General features: G+C 34.4%; 2 protein-coding genes across 3 annotated transcripts; both read left to right on the plus strand.

Moving 5' to 3' along the window:
* Nucleotides 1–642: 642 nt before the first annotated feature.
* LOC126682229 (sigma factor binding protein 1, chloroplastic-like) lies at nucleotides 643–1,473 on the plus strand. Its single transcript, XM_050377830.1, has one exon. The coding sequence runs from the start codon at nucleotides 906–908 to the stop codon at nucleotides 1,326–1,328; it is 423 nt and encodes a 140-aa protein (XP_050233787.1). The 5' UTR covers nucleotides 643–905; the 3' UTR covers nucleotides 1,329–1,473.
* Nucleotides 1,474–7,904: 6,431 nt separating this feature from the next.
* Nucleotides 7,905–19,260, plus strand: LOC126682605 (E3 ubiquitin-protein ligase KEG). 2 transcript variants are annotated; one of them, XM_050378337.2, is made up of 16 exons: nucleotides 7,905–8,893; nucleotides 10,976–11,338; nucleotides 11,442–11,672; nucleotides 11,862–11,987; nucleotides 12,103–12,439; nucleotides 12,517–12,674; nucleotides 13,137–13,294; nucleotides 13,527–13,648; nucleotides 13,825–13,959; nucleotides 14,154–14,278; nucleotides 14,421–14,525; nucleotides 14,631–14,864; nucleotides 15,626–15,959; nucleotides 16,100–16,288; nucleotides 16,433–16,738; nucleotides 17,670–19,260. In XM_050378337.2, the coding sequence occupies exons 1-16, from the start codon at nucleotides 8,121–8,123 to the stop codon at nucleotides 18,882–18,884; spliced, it is 4,911 nt and encodes a 1,636-aa protein (XP_050234294.1). In that variant the 5' UTR covers nucleotides 7,905–8,120; the 3' UTR covers nucleotides 18,885–19,260. The 2 variants fall into 2 exon arrangements, with proteins under 2 accessions (XP_050234294.1, XP_050234295.1); XM_050378338.2 differs by having other exon boundaries at nucleotides 11,865–11,987.
* The last annotated feature ends 151 nt before the right edge of the window (nucleotides 19,261–19,411 follow it).

The following is a 19,411-nucleotide window of genomic DNA, read 5'->3' on the forward strand; positions in this document are numbered from 1 at the left end:
AAAAATCCCACTTGGTTTGATAGTTTAAAAAGTGTTTGTTTTTTCTGGTTTGGTTTGATTTTGAATAAAAAATATAAATAAAACTTAGTACAAACCGGAACATAACATATAACTACAAAAATTAGGATTAATTTTAGTTAAGGTTACCGAATTATAGAAATTTTATATATATAACAGTTATTGCCATTTTATTTTGCTAAATAAACTTTTACATTTATATCAACAACAGGTTATAATAATAACTCAAGTTAAAAATTATTTGCGTTTCAACAAAAATCTGTGCAATTATTCAACATATATGCTGCCCAACAAGCAATTTTTGGCATGTAACATCTCGTTGATGTAAGAATAAAAGTCGAGTTATCGGAACATAACTAATAAAATGATGATAGTTATTCGTGAAAAACATGCAATTCAGTAATCGCAAAAAACTTTAAACTAAAAAGATAAATTTTAAAAAATCATATCCTTATTGATTTGGTTTGATTTAATTTTTAAAAATGATATATATATATATATATATACAGTTTAATTTGATTCGGTTCGATTTGGTTGATTGGATTTGAAGGAAATAGACACCTTTAATTGCGGGTCATCCAAGTATTTCTCAACAGAATCTTCTATTTAACCCTTTTATTTTCTTTCTCCAACCATAATTCCCATTTCTTTAATCTACATCATCACCTTCCTAGAAATCTCCATTTTCTTGCCTTTTCTTCAAATCCAAACACTTTCTAGTGAACCTTCTTCTTTCACACTTGACAAAAACTTTCCACTTCCGTACCCTTTATATAAACCCTAGTACTACTCATATGATCTCATCATCAAAATTTTAGTAAACAAAATCAGAACTAACCGTACGAACAACACAAAATCTTATCTGGGCGTTGGATTTTCTTGATCATATGGATGTACTGGGCGTTAACTTGAAGAGCAAGAAACTATCAAAGAGAAGCAAAAAAGGGATCAAAGTTGTTTACATTTCAAGCCCTATGAAAGTTGAAACCAGCGCATCGAAATTTAGGGCTCTTGTTCAAGAACTCACCGGAAAAGACTCCGATGCTGCGAGATTTATGGATACTAATAGCGGATCAGCTGAAAAATTATCTGCTGAGAGAAATATTAGGGTTTCTGACGAGGAGCAGGGACCGGTAGTTCTTCCTTTTATGAACTCGTGCAACGACTCTTCGTCTTCTCATGGTTCGGATTCTAACATTTTCGAGTCGTTTGATGAAGATAGATTTTTGTCACCTGTTGATGGAAGTTTTATGAGTATGTTTCAGTCAAATTTCCCTATTGAATCTTTTGAGTTGGATTTTTTTAACTAGAAATTAGTTTTATTAGCAGGTACAGTACAGGTTTTATTTGAGCTTCATCTCTTTGTTTTTGCCATTCATTATTTTTATGTATTTATATTGTATATTGTAAATATATCTTAGTATAGATGAAGATTTTCTTGAATTTCTATTACAATATTGATACTATTTGCTTCTTCTCTCTGTCTTACTCTTGTCCATGTGGAGGCTCACTAAAACTAATTATAAATTATAGTAATTAAGTTCTTGAGGACAAAAGTATTAATTAGTGGAAAAGTTGTATTAAAATATGTTGAAATCTTTGACTATTTTTTTAAAATTCTTTTGTGGATTACCGACTTAATGATACGATTGATGGAATCCTTTTTATAACAATTAATATTGTAAAAGCACTGGTCTACTTGGTCAAGATAGGAGATTGTTTATGGAGTAGTTATTTGAAATTAATTAAACCCTAATTATCTGCAATTTTGGTCTCCTAAAATTATTTTATTAAAGAAAAATAATGACTTAGCTTCATATTTTAAGTTCAAATAGAAAGGCAAATTCAGTATGAACTATCAAAATTGAGAGAAAAAAGAAGAAGAATCTAATTGAAGTGGTCCTTGTTGTTGGAGGAGTGATGGTAGTTAATATTAAAGTGGGTATATTAATATAGTGCAAGTTGAAGGTGGGTTATGAAATGCAAGTTGATGCCCGGCGGCTACCCCAGCAAAAAAGAAGAGTTGTACTACGGCGGCTATATATGCGAGGGCTAATTTCATGTTTATATAATCATAATAGGGTTTGGCTTTACTTTTTACTAAGGTTTCACATGTTGCTTCCATGTTCATGCATCTTATCTAATACCACCATTTTCATATTTTTGTAAGACAAAATCAATTTATCTATCCATGATTATATCACTTTCCATATAACAAACTACATTCTTTAAATCTTACTTAGAGGCAGGAGCGGACTTAAAAAGAGCTTATATGATAGACAATTATTCATTTTATAATATTCAATCTTTGAGAAAATATGGATGTAGAATTTTATAATATAGTAGTTTTTCCGTGTTAAAATATAAATCACTGCGCACCTTAGAAATTTATATTTTGTCAATTTTACTCATCTTATAAATTTTTTATACAATTTTAGCCACCTTCAAATATTGTCAGTGAGGTGGAACATTTTTTCGAATGGTAACGTAAATATGTTCATGGGCCGGGTTCCACCCGAATTTTAATATTTTTATATAAGTCCAAGCCCGCCCCAAGCCTGATCCGGGCTTTATATTTGTTACCTAAATACGGCACTTACACCATACGGGCTCAAACAAATTTTTTTAGGATTTACATGATGAGAGCTTTTATAAAAGGCCAAATGTTGTAAAAAGGCCAAACATTTTACAAAAATTTTACAAAAGTCCTGATATTTCAATTTTGTCGATTTTGGCCAAATACTGATTATTTGGTTTCACAAAAGTCCTGACCTTTCAATATTTGGCATGCCACATAGGCGCCACATAGGCGTCACATAGTCAAATTGAAATCAAATTGAGAGTTGGCCACAATTGAAACCAAATAATTTGTTTTTGGCCAATATCGACGAAATTGAAAGGTCAGGACTTTTGTAAAACTTTTATGAAAGGTTTGGCCTTTTTACAATATTTGGCCTTTATAAAAATAAAAGTCTGAATTCATCCATAAAATAACATATTTTTAAGTTCGGATTTAGACAAAGTCATATGTGTACAAAAATTACTATCCTTGGTGAGTCACCGTATTGGATAAACTTTAGTATAAGCGATTGTCATAAATTTTAAAAGAAAAAAATAGGATTTATTGAATCCAGGGTTAGATAAAAATTTCCCCCGATTATCGAAAATTCAGAGATGAACTATAATATTGATTCACATATCATTTAATCCGAACTGAATTTTTTTTTTGTGCCACTTTTCATACCTAAGGTATACAACATAAAAAAAGGAAAGAACCTCACTGCCAAATTTTAAAGATAATGTATAATATGACGAATGAAATGCCAAAGGTTAAGATTATATACATATGATAAATGAACTGTATTGGTAATGGTCATTTCAGTTAAAAACCAATCGATTTGATAAAAATAAAACAATTTTATCACTCTAACTAAATCGACTTAATTAACGAAATGAGCCAAAATATCAAAATTACAAAACCTATCAAATAATTAGTTGGTAAATTTGATTTATTTGGTTAAACTGTTAAAAATAAAAACAAAAAATTATGCAGTTTATTTAGTTAATTCAATTTACAAAAAAAAACATTAAAAACATTACAATAACCAAACTAAATTTTTTATTAATCAAACCAAATCAACCAACAATTAACAAGATATGTCGGTAAATTCAGTTGAATCGAATTCGTGCTCAAACTTAGATATAAAACCTCAAGTATGTATAAAATTTAAAATAAAATAGAAGAATGTTAGCCTGCTATATTAAAAGTTTTATGTTTATGTTTAATTCCTGTTTAATGCCATTTTTTTTTTAAATATAGTTCATTTTGTTTTTCAATTTCACCACTTCCTAGTGTATTTTTATCTATGTGCATGTGTTTGTCAAATAACACAGCATAATCTGCAGACAACAACATATGCTCACAAACGAGATTAAGACAGAAGGCTATGCAGACATAGAGCCCATCTAAAGACATAAGCAGTCCAAGTCCATAAACAAATTTGCTGGGCTTAGTTTGTAGTACTTAAATATTACTTTACCCCCCTAATTTTACATGTAATGGACAATTAACACCAAACTATCTTTTATTAATTAGTCCTCTAACTTTATTAGTTTGATCAACTAACCTAAAATTTTGATCAATTATTCCCCATAGCTGTTTTTAAAATTTACACATTATTGATCTGATTAATAGAAATTAATGGTTTCGAAAAGATTAATTGATGAAAAAGTTAATTTTGGTGTTAACTTTCCTTCGGACCTAAATTTTGGGGTAATATTAGATTTAAGTAACACAAAACATGTAAACTCAAATTAAAAGACAAAATTACCCTTTAAAGATGATAGATATTAAGAGTAGATGAATGATGGACACTTGACAAACAAGCATAAAATGAAGATTGAACAAAGACAAAGTGTTGTTGAAAAACATCTATCATTATGTGAATTGTCCAAAAAGTTTTTATGTTTCTAACATGAAGACTTCATGACATGTTCAATTACATTTTATAACTAAACTGGGCTATATTGATCATGTTCCTAGCTAATTCAGAATTGAGAAAAATTGATAATTACACTATTTAAGACAAAATAATTTTAGAATTACGCCCAACATGTTTCATTTTAATAATTAGAATTTTCATCTTTTTTCTTGCAAAACTAACTTTCAAAAAATAGATAAATACGACGTGAAAGAAGAAAAGGTAACAGTCAGCTCATTATCTAAGATTCTCCTAAAATTGCTCCGAAAATTTAAATGCACGAAAATCTTACCTAATATACAAGATCTTTGAATCCATGAAATCAAAGATATTCGGTTATTAAAAAAAGGGATTACAGAGAACTGAATCAAAAAAGAGAGAGAGCAGATTTGATCAATTATTTCAGCTAGTCGGAGATTCATAATCAAATCATGAAGAAGGAAGCTAATCGGATGTAATAAACCGAAATCAAGTAAGTCTATAATTGATATTGGAATTTATAGTATAACAAAAGTTGTGATCGGCGATGAAAAAGTATTGAAATATGTTTTCAGAATTATAAATTTTTTTATTGATGAACACTATGAAATATTGAGAATATCCAATGGTCTATTGTAGGTATTGATTAGAATTAGTTTAAGATTAATACTAATTTTGCTTATATGGGTTTTTCATTAAAACTGTTTTTATTACAGAACAATGTCAAATTGTGAGGTTAACCAATGGTAGTAAATATTGAGGTAATGAGGATAATAAACGTTTGCACATGTTTTTATGTAGGAATGACGACATTGAAAATAATTCTTTACTGCAACGGCGTATGGGATGACAGTTTTAACTACTTGAATTACAAAATCAAAGGAGTCTTCAGAAGAGAAAAATTGATAATTACACTACTTAAGATAAAATAATTTTAGAATTACGCCCAACATGTTTCATTTTGATAATTAGAATTTTCATCTTTTTTCTTGCAAAACTAACTTTCAAAAAATAGATAAATACGACGTGAAAGAAGAAAAGGTAACAGTCAGCTCATTATCTAAGATTCTCCTAAAATTGCTCCGAAAATTTAAATGCACGAAAATCTTACCTAATATACAAGATCTTTGAATCCATGAAATCAAAGATATTCGGTTATTAAAAAAAGGGATTACAGAGAACTGAATTAAAAAAGAGAGAGAGCAGATTTGATCAATTATTTCAGCTAGTCGGAGATTCATAATCAAATCATGAAGAAGGAAGCTAATCGGATGTAATAAACCGAAATCAAGTAAGTCTATAATTGATATTGAAATTTATAGTATAACAAAAGTTATGATCGGCGATGAAAAAGTATTGAAATATGTTTTCAGAATTATAAATTTTTTTATTGATGAACACTATGAAATATTGAGAATATCCAATGGTCTATTGTAGGTACTGATTAGAATTAGTTTAAGATTAATACTAATTTTGCTTATATGGGTTTTTCATTAAAACTGTTTTTATTACAAAACAATGTCAAATTGTGAGGTTAACCAATGGTAGTAAATATTGAGGTAATGAGGATAATAAACGTTTGCACATGTTTTTATGTAGGAATGACGACATTGAAAATAATTCTTTACTGCAACGGCGTATGGGATGACAGTTTTAACTACTTGAATTACAAAATCAAATGATGGGTAACTTTAACAGGAAAACGGTCCGAGGGTTGTATGTAATAATCCCAATCCTACATAAAAATCATTCGAATAAACTTAAATAGTAAATTCACACAATCAAAGTGATTGACTAACATAAACAAAAAAACATTAGCATATGATTCTTTTCAATTTTTACTAAAGAAAACCAAACACTTACTGAAACAAATCAAACACATACAACGAAACACTATTATAAACTATATAACCGAACCTATCAAAAAATTTAAATACCTTTTTAGGCAAACCCGCATATGAAACAGGCCTATCCATCTTCTTCGGAGGGATATCAAAATCCTCGAAGTCACTGTCGTCATCTTCACGCACAGCCTTTCGACGATTCTTCATTGTCGCCGGAATTGCATTAAACTCAATTTTTCTTTTGCTAGAACTCGGACTAGATGTTGATTTCTTCATTTTTTGAGGGGGTGAATTTTTGGAAGCTGACCTAGTTGACACCATTCCGAATTCAAAATATGAAAAACAACTGAATATGGGAAGTTTGAAATAAATGGAAACGGATGACTGAATGGAGAAACGGATTGCGCGAATCTCACAAGAATCTTCACATGCAATATCTCTGATTTTAGGAACCGTAATCTTCAATTTTTGAAAGTATAAAAATTATAATGAAATAGGTTAGAATTCTAATTTGGGGATAAGAAATAATAAATCTCAATTTTCATACTTAGGGCCGTAAATCTCTAATTATTATGGGCTAAGCCCGTAAATCATCTAAAAAAGTCTTCAGAATTCAAATGCTTTATTAGGTATTGCAATTTGTATTAGTGCCTCTAAATAGAAATAAGTTAGGTTTAAGGAGTTATTAATTTATATATTACTAGTATTTTCCATCCATGTCTAGTGTGAAACAACTTTATGTTTTGATGGAAATTCTTTTAGTTTCATTTTCAAAAGTCAAAATGATACAAAAATTGACATTGTTACAATAAATAATTATATCCATATTCTATTTATCATTTTACCTTTTAAAAAGAGTTTAAAAATTCATTCTTATTCATGGTACTTGGAACTCAAAATCTATTAAGCTTAAGTGGGGCGACGATCTATGTAATCAAATTAGATTAAAGCGAGTATAGGCTAAATAATTAATTCAACAAATAACACAAAAAAACTCCCACAATGTTTGAGTTAAGAAAAGAACACTCATAATGTAACTATCTGTTGGATTAAATATAAATTAACTTCAAAGTTTTAAACTAATTTATAAATAGGTAAGTCTTTTGATTTATCAAAAAATAAAATAAAATTAATGACTGATTTTATTAATTCTTAAAGTTTGTACTGTATTGTAAAATATGCTAAATTTCATATCTGTTTTTACAATTCGCCCTTATTCTGTTTGAAACTAAAAAATCTCAGTTACTGTGTACAACAAAGATAATTTGTTTTTCTGTAGCTTTAACTTGACCAACTTTAATTCTTAACATAAATTTAAATTCAACAAAGAAATGCTTCTAATTTATAATCATATTAATTTGTTTATTTGATTAAGTTTTAGGTAGGAATAAAGTTGACTCGGCTAATTAAGAAAATACTCGTATGAAAAGAAATTGGTAATCATACACTAAAACTAAAACCTCATTAACATCAGCTTAATAAACATAATTAAAAAGAAATTAGTGCAGCTAGCCAAACGAAGAGAAAAGGGAAAGAAAAAGCGAAGAAATTTAAATAATAAATTTAATTTTAATTTCTCTCATTTCACACACTTTCTTTCTATTAAAACCCTCACTCTTTCTCTCTCTAAAATTCTCTCACTTAATTCTTTTTAATTTATGATCTTCATTTTATTTATTCTTCGATCATGGATCTGTTCGATTAATTTAATCTAAAGATCTAATTATTTTCCGATTGATTCGAACTTTTAGTTTCCGAATCGAAATCCAGATTTTGATTTTGATTTCGGTTTTGAGAAATGAAAGTGCCGTGTTGTTCGGTTTGCCAAACACGGTATAACGAAGAGGAACGAGTGCCGTTACTACTTCAATGCGGCCATGGTTTTTGCAAAGAGTGTTTATCACGCATGTTCTCATCGTCTCTCGACACAACATTAGCTTGTCCCCGCTGCCGCCACGTCTCCGTCGTCGGTAACTCCGTTAACGCGCTTCGGAAGAATTTCGCCGTGTTGTCTCTCCTCACGGCGGCGTCCGCCGCCACGTCAGCTGCTCCGAACAGCTTCGACTGCGACTACACTGACGATGACGAGGACGACGGCGAGGATGATGAGAATAATAATAATAATCGGAGTAATAATAATAACTATGATAACGATGATGAGGAGAGGTGTAGCCGTGGGAGCCACGCGTCCAGCTCAGGCGCGTGTGGGAGTGGGCCGGTGATTGAGCTTGGAGGACATCAGGAGGTGAAGTTGTTGAAGAAGATTGGGGAGGGGAGGAGAGCTGGAGTGGACACGTGGACAGGTGTGATTGGAGGAGGAGGAGGGGGGAAGTGTAAACATAAGGTAGCGGTGAAGAGAGTGGAAATTGGGGAGGAGATGGAAGTGGAGTTTGTGTTGGGGCAATTAGAGAGTTTGAGGAGAAGTTCAATGTGGTGTAGAAATGTGTGTAAATTTCATGGGGTTGTTAAGATGAATGGCTATTTAGGGCTTGTTATGGACAGATGTTGTGGTTCTGTTCAGTCTGAGATGTTGAGAAATGAAGGCCGGCTTACTCTTGAACAAATTCTAAGGTTCTTAATTTTTTGGCTTTAGTTTATTTTGTTGTTGATTCTAATTGGCGGGTTTTCTTACTTTATCTGAAATTTAGATGAAATGTGGCGTGCATCATATCAGAGACGATAATTTTTGACTGTTTAGTTGTGGTTAGGTTTCCACTGGTTAAGGTATTGACAAAGAAAAGCAATAACTAAAGTAGTAAAGTTCGTAATTTGAACAGAAAAATTAGCGTCTTCCATAGGGATTCTTGTTCTTTATTTGATTATGCAGCTATCTAGTTGTTCGACTTATGATTGGTATTATTGGTTGTTTAAATTATATAGAGTTGTCTGGAGCTTAGTTGTGTCATATATGGATAATGCTACTTTGTGAAACATGGTAAAGTCGGTATGCGGTCAAAGCAAAGATTTTTTTAATGTATATTCTGATGAAGATGAGTAAATTAATCTGCTTCCTGTCAAAAGTTATCTAGTCAGATGCATCTAGAAGGGCAGGTTTTTATAGGTTTGGCTATAGATTTAAGACAGCCAATGGTCTTTTCAGTAAGTCAAGTGACTACTGTGTTTACATTTATGTAGATGTACGTTGTGCCACTTGATTACTGTAGAGTTATATTAACATGCCCCTTCAATTATCAAAGTAACACGAAGCAGGCATATCAATATTGTCGCATTTGTGATCATAAGGAGAGAACGAGACAAGAAAACTTTATGCTTTCTGGAAGCATCGAGGGTCAGAACCAGTTTTTATTTGATTTAACACTTTGAAGCTAGGAAATTCCACTTGGTTTATGGAGATTTTAGTGTTCTCCTTTTCTTAAAATCATATGCGAGTCATGAACACAGATATGGCTGGGTTTATATTATTATTTAATCTGGTTTTCCTTTTGTTGCTTCTTTAGGTTTCCTAGGTTGATGAGATGATTATTTCCAACAATTTTTGTAAATTGTATTTATATGAGAACTTTGTGATCATTCTCAATGTGACTGTGGCTGTTGTGGTCAGGCTGTTAAGTTCTAGGAGGCAGTAATTCAGTGTTTATTTCTCATGGTTAACTGGTGGCAAAAGAAGCTTGAACATTAACTGTTTGTTTGCCCAATAAGATCAGTTACACATCTATATCACCTGTTAGTAACATTTACAGTCTCCTTATTCACAATCAACTTTGTAAGGTTAGCTATATAAAGTAATGCGAAGTTGATAAGGTTATTCCTGTTCCTCATTGCTCACAAAAAGTTGTTTATTGCTTTTAGCCGGTTTACGTGGCTTTTACCAAATTCTTTTAAATTTTTCATTACTTTCATCATGCGTTCAGAAAAATATGTGGTAGTAATAGTTCTCATATGTATGTATGCTTATTTGCTAGAGTAAGGGAAAAAAGAGAAACAACGAGCAATGCAATTAAAGAAAGGCGAGATAGGATTTTGCCCATGTACCTTAAGGACTATTGAAGTTTTTCAATTGTACTGGAACAAATCTAAATGTTGAGCTTTTTATAGTTGCTTTATTTTTTATTTATGTTCCTCTACTAGTCAGTGACTTGAATGTTGAATGCCTATGGGTGCTGTTGCATCCTTGCCAGAAGTGGTAAAATCTGGCGAAGTCTGTGCGCTGTGTTTAAATGGATATACTTTGTAGGCGTAATCACCATAAACATCTGGATTGATATGCAAATGATGCAAAGAATTCTCTGTCTGGCTTTTGAGCAATCCTGATTCTCCAGTAAATTACTTGTTTCCGGGGAACAAATTTTTGCATGAAATCATTTATTTTGTCTCAATACTACTTTGTTCTTTCTTAATTTTTGAGATGGAAGTCAGAATAACTCTGATAGGAGTTCAGAAAATGGGTGATAGTGAAGCGGGAGAACAGAGAGAATGAAGTTGGTTAGGGCCTATGGGTTTTCCTTTCTGGATTTTAAGTACATTAGCCAGATTAGGCCGTTCTTTTGAGTATCCAAATGTTAGTTGTTGCTAACTTGATTCTTATAGAAAGTCTAATCAAATGGTTAAAGTCTAAAATTTCTAATTACTTCATTAATTTACGCTCGTCCAAACGACTATCGTCCTAATGATGCAAGCATTTGTTGCCTGTAGATACGGGGCTGACATAGCGCGAGGGGTGGCTGAACTCCATGCTGCAGGTGTTGTCTGTATGAATATTAAACCATCCAATCTTCTTTTGGATTCAAATGGTCGTGCAGTGGTATCTGACTATGGACTTGCTGCAATTTTGAAGAAATCTACCTGCCGAAAAGCTCGTTCAGAGTGCGAGTCTGCAAAAATCCATTCATGTATGGACTGTACTATGCTCAGCCCACACTACACTGCTCCAGAGGCATGGGAGCCAGTGAAGAAGTCATTAAATTTATTCTGGGATGAGGCAATTGGTATATCTGCAGAATCGGATGCATGGAGTTTTGGTTGTACATTAGTGGAAATGTGCACGGGTTCCATTCCGTATGTGTAGTAACTTATTGTTTATTCTAGTTTATTTGCTGTCTTTTTAAAATTTCTTGTTTGGTATATATGTTTAGTAATACGAGTTGATGTCATTGTGCAGCTGGGCTGGTTTAAGTGCTGAGGAAATTTATCGAGCTGTTGTCAAGGCTAAAAAATTGCCTCCCCAATATGCAAGTGTGGTAGGAGTTGGAATGCCTAGAGAATTGTGGAGGATGATTGGCGAGTGTTTTCAGTTCAAGGCATCAAGGAGGCCAAGTTTTAATCAAATGTTAGCGATATTTCTTCGTCATTTACAAGAGCTGCCACGCAGCCCTCCTGCAAGCCCTGATAAGTAAGCACTTTGCAAATTTGGTATTGAAATTCTGCTTTTCCACACCTCTATTGGACTGGATTATGAGCTTGTCATTACATGTTCATTGACAAAGCAAGATCTCTATTTTTAAGCATACTGAGATGCGTGTGGGTGTTTGTTCATGATAGAAAGCTTGATTTTCTTATTCAAATGTTTGTGTGATTATAGTAGCTTTGCAAAGCATTCTGGAACAAATGAGACAGAACCACCCCCCACAGCTGATCTGGAGGTTTTTCAGGATAACCCTAGTCATTTACATCGGCTAGTATCTGAAGGGGATGTTAATGGCGTTAGGTTAGTTTGCTCACCCTAATTTTGTTGCTGTCTACTTGAAGAACTTTAAGGATTCCTATCTTACTTTTGTACTGTGTTCCCCCTTTTTCTGTTTCCATCTTAATTGTTTATGCAGGGATCTGCTTGCAAAGGCTGCATCAGGAAATGGCGGCGGTTCAGTATCTATGCTTTTAGAAGCTCAGAACACCGATGGACAAACAGCTCTTCACCTGGCTTGTAGACGTGGTAGTGCGGAACTTGTTGGGGCTATATTGGAATACAGACAGGCAGATGTTGGTGGTTTAGATAAAGATGGCGATCCCCCTCTTGTATTTGCTTTAGCTGCTGGATCTGCAGAATGTGTCCGTGCTCTTATTATGAGAGGGGCAAATGTTAGGTCTAAGTTAAGAGATGGTTTTGGTCCTTCAGTTGCTCACGTCTGTGCCTACCATGGACAGCCCGATTGTATGCGCGTAAGTCTTCAGCCTATTAGATATCACTAATTGAATATTTTCTTTGATTTCCTTATGAATTTGGTTTACTCTGACAGGAGCTACTATTGGCTGGAGCTGATCCCAATGCTGTGGATGATGAAGGTGAAACTGTCCTGCATAGAGCTGTCGCCAAGAAATATACAGATTGTGCTCTTGCTATTTTGGAAAATGGAGGCTGTAGGTCAATGGCGTTCCGGAATTCAAAAAATTTAACGTGAGTTTTAATTTTTTATTTTCTTTCGTTTTAATATTATGACTTAAGTGGGGAAAAGAAATATGTGGACTGTGAAAGCTTTCTATTCCTTCTTCTCCGTGTCTTGGGTAGTTATTTGGGGAGGTTTCTATGTGAGAGTTGGAGACTGAGTGCATTTGGTTCTACTTTCTTTTTGATTTTGGGATTGGAAAATATGACATTCTCATAGGATATAACTTTCCCTTTTCCTTGCTTCTCACATTGTTATATGAGGGTTTTTGTCAGTTCATCATTATTTTAATCAAGTTAATATGCAAAGTTAATATAGGTTCCTGTTAAAGCTTGTAAGTTCTAAATTTAAATTTTATTATTAATCGCGGAAGCAACATGTTCTACTGAGTTTTCCTGCTATACGCTATGTTCTATATTTCTACTAAGTCTTGCAGCTCCTTTTTGCTCATGTTCATTCTCCTAATGTCACAGACCCTTGCACTTGTGCATAGCGACATGGAATGTGGCTGTTGTGAAAAGGTGGTTGGAAATCGCTTCCCCAGAAGAGATTGCTAAGACAATTGATATACCAAGTCCTGTTGGAACTGCATTGTGTTTGGCAGCTGCTGTAAAGAAAGATCATGAAATTGGTAACACAAAAGCCTTGGACTAGCTAGCATATAAATGAATGAACTCATTGGAAGCTTACATTAAAAAGTTGAATGTTTTGGTCTCTAATTTCTACCAAGTTATCGTGTCACGGGTCTATTGCCCTGTCATCCTGCTGTCTGTTTCAGTCATCTTTTACTGTTCGTGTTATGTTTTTTTCTCTTTTTGGTGTGATGACTTTGCTCATTCGCATATTGTTCCTATTTCTTTTAGATGGGAGAGAACTGGTGCGAATATTGCTTGCTGCTGGAGCAGATCCTACTGCGCAAGATGCTCAGCATGGGCGAACGGCTTTGCATACTGCTGCAATGGCTAATGATGTTGATTTGGTCAAGGTAAGCCATATTAGCTTTCTCAATACAAATTATGAGTTCTGAGTATTTTGTTTATGATAAGTATTTTATGCCCATGCATATTAGTGCAAATGCTAAAAACTTATAGTGTTTTTTTTTGAGTAATTGTTCCGCCTTTCTCTTTCTTGATTGAACTATATATGCAAATTGCTGAACAGATTATACTTCAAGCTGGAGTAGATGTGAACATTCGGAACATGCACAATACCATTCCTCTTCATGTGGCATTGGCTAGAGGTGCAAAGTCATGTGTCGGCTTGCTTTTATCTTCCGGTGCAAATTGCAATTTTCAGGTGTTATACCCTTTCTGTTCTGAAGTCTTCGCTATAGGGTCTTTATAAATTTATCTCACTTTAGTCAGATTGCTCATTTGAGGTGAACTGCAATACCATGGGTTCATATTATCTATATATACATGTTTACGAAAATACTAATTGTAGAAATGATTGAAACTCAACAGTCAGAACTTATGTCTTGAAAATATTAGGATGATGAAGGTGACAATGCCTTTCACATAGCAGCAGATGCAGCAAAAATGATACGTGAAAATCTTGAATGGCTCATCATTATGCTTAGAAATCCTGATGCTGCTGTCGATGTCAGAAATCACAGGCAAGTACCAACTATTGATTTTCAAGGATTTTATCTCCTCAACTTGTCTGTTATCATTGCCATATGGGTAAATACTGTGTTGAGAAGGTATATGTGAAGTTTCAGACTTTTCTCACTTGATTTGTGCATATTTTGGTGACAGTGGTAAGACCCTACGTAATTTTCTGGAGGCCCTTCCTCGGGAATGGATCCCAGAAGACTTGATGGACGCTCTTGTAACTAGGGGAGTTCATCTTTCTCCTACAATGTAAGGACAAAGGACAAGAATTTTTTTTTTTGCCTTCTCCAATTGTGTTGAAATTTTACAGTGTAACTACAATTTATTAATGCTTTCTCTTTTCATGTGAGGCAGATTTGAAGTCGGGGATTGGGTGAAGTTCAAAAGAACTGTTTTGACCCCTACACTTGGTTGGCAAGGTGCTAAACATAAGAGTGTAGGTTTTGTGCAAAATGTAGCGGACAAGGACAACATCATTGTATCATTTTGTACTGGTGAGGCTCGTGTATTGGCCAATGAAGTGTTGAAAGTGATTCCCTTGGACAGAGGGCAGCATGTTCAGCTTAAAGCAGACGTGAAAGAGCCAAGGTATGGTATTAGCACATTTTAGTCCTACTAGTTAGTGTAGCACAAATAAGTATTTCTAAAAATATATTACACTTACTGCCACTCAATATCATTGGGAAATTTATGGTATTCTTATTGAATGAACATGTGTGTTACTTCTGGATTAGTTATTGGCTTAATTACTTAAAAACCACTCACCTTGAACTTTTTTTTCGTTTATACCCTGACCTAGGAAAAAATTCATTTATACCCTGACGTATGCATTTATGTTTCACCTCTACCCCAAGGCACTAAATTAACCTCTTTTCATTAAGAAAAAAATTTAAAATAGTTCTTCATTTTTAACCTAAGCTAATTAGAGTTTAATTAGAAATGAATTTTTTCTAAATGAAGGACTATTTTAAATTTTTTTTTGAATGAAAAGAGGTTAATTTAGTGTTTCGGGGTAGAGGTGAAGCATAAACACATACGTCAGGGTATAAATGAATTTTTTCCTAGGTCAGGGTATAAACGAAAAAAAAGTTCAAGGTGGGTGGTTTTTAAGTAATTAAGCCTTAGTTATTATCCTTATAAATAACATTTGAAAAATAAGGAAAAAGATATAGTTCCTATTGTGATTGTATGCCCAGTCCATACAACATTGCTAGCTTTAACCATGAAATTTATTTTAAAGCATGAGCTTTCAGCTTTTAGCAACATGTGTTATATCAACCTATGTATTTATAGTTTCATGCACAATTTGACTATTGAAAAAGGGGATGATTAGTCTTGTTTTCCATCAGGTTTGGCTGGCGTGATCAATCCCGTGACAGCATTGGGACAGTTTTATGTGTTGATGATGATGGAATTCTGCGTGTTGGGTTTCCAGGAGCATCCAGGGGATGGAAAGCTGATCCAGCAGAAATGGAAAGAGTTGAAGAATTTAAGGTCGGCGACTGGGTTCGTATCCGCCCCACACTGACAACAGCAAAGCATGGATTAGGATTGGTAACACCAGGCAGCATTGGGATAGTTTATTGTATAAGACCAGATAGTAGTCTGCTGTTAGAGTTGAGTTATCTTCCAAATCCATGGCATTGTGAACCAGAGGAGGTTGAGCCTGTTGCCCCGTTCAGGGTATGAATGAATGTAACCTTGGCTTTTCCCTTTTGTTGATAGCATTAGGACTCTCCTTTTCCTATGTAGAATTATTTAATTTTTATTTGATTTGAGGAAAGTTATTGGCAGTTGCATTAAGACATTATTTGATTCTGCAGATTGGTGACCGGGTCTGTGTGAAGCGATCAGTTGCAGAACCTAGATATGCTTGGGGGGGTGAGACCCATCATAGTGTTGGAAGAATTAGTGAAATAGAGAATGATGGTCTTCTTGTAATAGAAATACCGAATCGTCCTATTCTCTGGCAGGCTGACCCTTCTGACATGGAGAAGGTTGAGGATTTCAAGGTAATATATTTTCTGTAATTCATAAATAATTGGTGATTCATCTGCATTTGGCAATCGATGCTGTGCTTATATGTTACTGTATGTTAAGTTCTAATGCATCCATGTAAAAGGTTTGTTGGATTAAATTAACTCTTCTATAAGCAGGTTGGAGATTGGGTCAGAGTGAAAACTTCAGTATCCTCTCCAAAATTTGGATGGGAGGATGTTACACGAAACAGCATTGGGATAATTCAGAGCTTAGAGGAGGATGGTGATATGGGTGTCGCCTTTTGTTTCAGGAGCAAGCCCTTTTCTTGCTCTGTGACAGATATGGAGAAGGTGCCCCCTTTTGAAGTGGGACAAGAGATACATGTCATACCTTCTGTGACCCAGCCTCGACTTGGATGGTCAAATGAAAGCCCTGCAACTGTTGGAAAAGTTATTAGAATCGACATGGATGGGGCTTTAAATGTAAGCATTGCATTCCTAGCCTTGATCTCTGTTATGAAGTTGTTCCTCTTAAATCGTTTTACATTCAATAACTTAGTAACCTGTTGCAAATTAAAATAGTGTCTATTAATGTGTTTTATGGTGCAAACTTGCACTTGCACATGCCTTAGATCGTGTTTGATAATATAACTTATTACTTAAATTAAATTTTTCAGCACTTGTTTCATTAAGTAGTGTTGGATAACACATATTAAGCCCAAGTGGCTTATAGGCTCTATGGTGCATTCTTGAGGTCTTGGTCAGTGGTTTAAGGCCGATTTAAAATCCAACTACTAACCACTAATTACTAACGCTACCTCTGTCAAGTTTTTTTTTACTCAACTTTTAAAAAACACTTAGATATTAAATTGTTAATTTCTTTATAATTTTAACTTAATATAAAGTTTCAATAACTATTCGTAAACTCTGTTTTTACCTATATACCTTTTGTTAAATGTTATTTACTGTTTACCCTTATATATTTATATACATATACATTTTAATACAAGTATTATCATAATTTGTAGTTAATAATTTCAATTTTAAATTTTTTAATGATTATGTTTAAAAATTTCATCATTATAACACGTTTAATGGAACATCAATATTTTTCAATAGTTAAAGTTATCAAATAGATTATTAATAGTTCAGCACTTAAATTTTTCAATAATTATTATGTTTATCACTTAAAATTCAATACTTAATTCAGTTTTGTCGAACACCACCTTAGTTCTCCTTAGTGAGCAACTTATACTGCATATTAGTAGGACTTTAAGTGGAACCTGCTAGAAATATAGCAGCGCACTCATGGATGACAGTATGGTTATTTTATATTGAATGCCAATGGGAATCTTTCCCCAGCACAAAAAGAGAAGCATTTCGGTTTTCAAGCGAGTTTTTGATTTGTATGCAGGTGAGAGTTGCAGGCAGGCATAAACCTTGGAAAGTTTCTCCTGGAGATGCAGAACGTCTATCAGGATTTGAAGTTGGTGACTGGGTACGTTCCAAACCAAGTCTGGGGACTAGACCAAGTTATGATTGGAATAGCATTGGAAAGGAAAGTTTAGCTGTTGTGCATAGTGTACAAGAGACAGGATACCTAGAGCTGGCTTGTTGTTTCCGTAAAGGAAGGTCAATCGCTCATTACACAGATGTTGAAAAGGTTCCATGCTTCAAGGTTGGGCAGCATGTTCGGTTTCGAACTGGATTAACAGAGCCAAGATGGGGATGGAGAGGTACTCGGCCCGGCTCACGAGGCATTATCACCTGCGTTCATGCTGATGGAGAAGTGAGGGTTGCTTTCTTTGGTTTGCCAGGGTTGTGGAAAGGAGATCCCGCAGATCTCGAGGTTGAACAAATGTTTTTAGTTGGAGAATGGGTAAGACTGAATGAAGATGCCGGTAACTGGAAATCTATTGTGCCTGGCAGCATCGGTATTGTACAGGGTATAGGGTATGACGGAGATGCATGGGATGGAAGCACTTTTGTGGGCTTTTGCGGGGAGCAAGAAAGATGGGTGGGACATACCTCCCTTCTTGAAAGAGTTGAAAAGCTCGTGATTGGACAAAAGGTTAGAGTTAAACTCTCCGTGAAGCAACCCAGATTTGGGTGGTCAGGTCACAGTCATGCTAGTGTTGGAACTATAGCAGCAATTGATGCTGATGGAAAATTGAGAATATATACTCCGGTAGGATCCAAAACTTGGATGCTTGATCCATCGGAAGTGGAGTTAGTTGAGGAACAGGAACTTTGCGTTGGAGACTGGGTGAGGGTAAGACCATCAGTATCAACACCAACACACCAGTGGGGAGAGGTGAGTCATTCAAGCATCGGGGTGGTGCATCGGATGGAAGATGGGGAATTATGGGTTGCATTCTGCTTCATGGAAAGACTCTGGCTTTGCAAGGCGTGGGAAATGGAACGAGTTAGGCCATTCAAACTGGGCGACAAAGTGAGAATTAGGGAAGGGCTAGTAACACCTCGGTGGGGTTGGGGGATGGAGACACACTCTAGCAAGGGCAGAGTAATTGGGGTAGATGCAAATGGGAAGGTAAGAATTAAATTTCAATGGAGAGAAGGGAGACCTTGGATTGGAGATCCAGCTGATATCGTTCTGGATGAGAGTTGAGCTTTTAATCAAGGTATCAGATAAAATCTTTCATTTGGTCTTTCCTTGGCCCGTGGAGACAAACGGAGAGGCAACTGGTTTTACAGTGCAGTGTTATGTGTTTCATACTCTACATTTGACTGCAGTGGCCTCCTTAAACTAAAAGAAATGTTTATTGTTAATAAACACAAGATTTACAGACATGGATAGCGGGACCTTGATGAACACTGATTGCCTCAACTGTTAGTTATAGATGACAGAGCAGGCAAGGTAAAACAAGTTATGTAGCCATTTGTATCTCCTAGATTATGGGTAGCTGATAAGCTTTTTGGCGTATATATGTAATTTTATACAAATTTAACACATAAATATTCCTTAGTTCTTGCCTTTTCATCCATGTGGTTGATTTTTGATAAACTTACTTTACCTTAGTGATAACCTTGATAAGCTGACTTGGCCATCATTGTTCGTAAATATTTCAAATAATTTCAACTCTGGTGAAAATGTAGGCGTTTTAAAAGCCTATATAAATGATGCATCAGTGAACA

The sequence above is a fragment of the Mercurialis annua genome, linkage group LG5, assembly GCF_937616625.2.
Source record: "Mercurialis annua linkage group LG5, ddMerAnnu1.2, whole genome shotgun sequence".
NCBI classification, from domain to species: Eukaryota; Viridiplantae; Streptophyta; class Magnoliopsida; order Malpighiales; family Euphorbiaceae; genus Mercurialis; species Mercurialis annua.

Bases quoted from the DNA above. Each gene is read 5' to 3' on its own strand.
- LOC126682605 (XM_050378337.2), top strand. From the start codon at position 8,121: ATGAAAGTGCCGTGTTGTTCGGTTTGCCAAACACGGTATAACGAAGAG. The intron at 14,526-14,630 runs GTAAGGACAAAG...CATGTGAGGCAG, and splicing joins GTTCATCTTTCTCCTACAAT to ATTTGAAGTCGGGGATTGGG. The intron at 15,960-16,099 runs GTATGAATGAAT...TTGATTCTGCAG, and splicing joins AGCCTGTTGCCCCGTTCAGG to ATTGGTGACCGGGTCTGTGT.
- LOC126682229 (XM_050377830.1), top strand. From the start codon at position 906: ATGGATGTACTGGGCGTTAACTTGAAGAGCAAGAAACTATCAAAGAGA.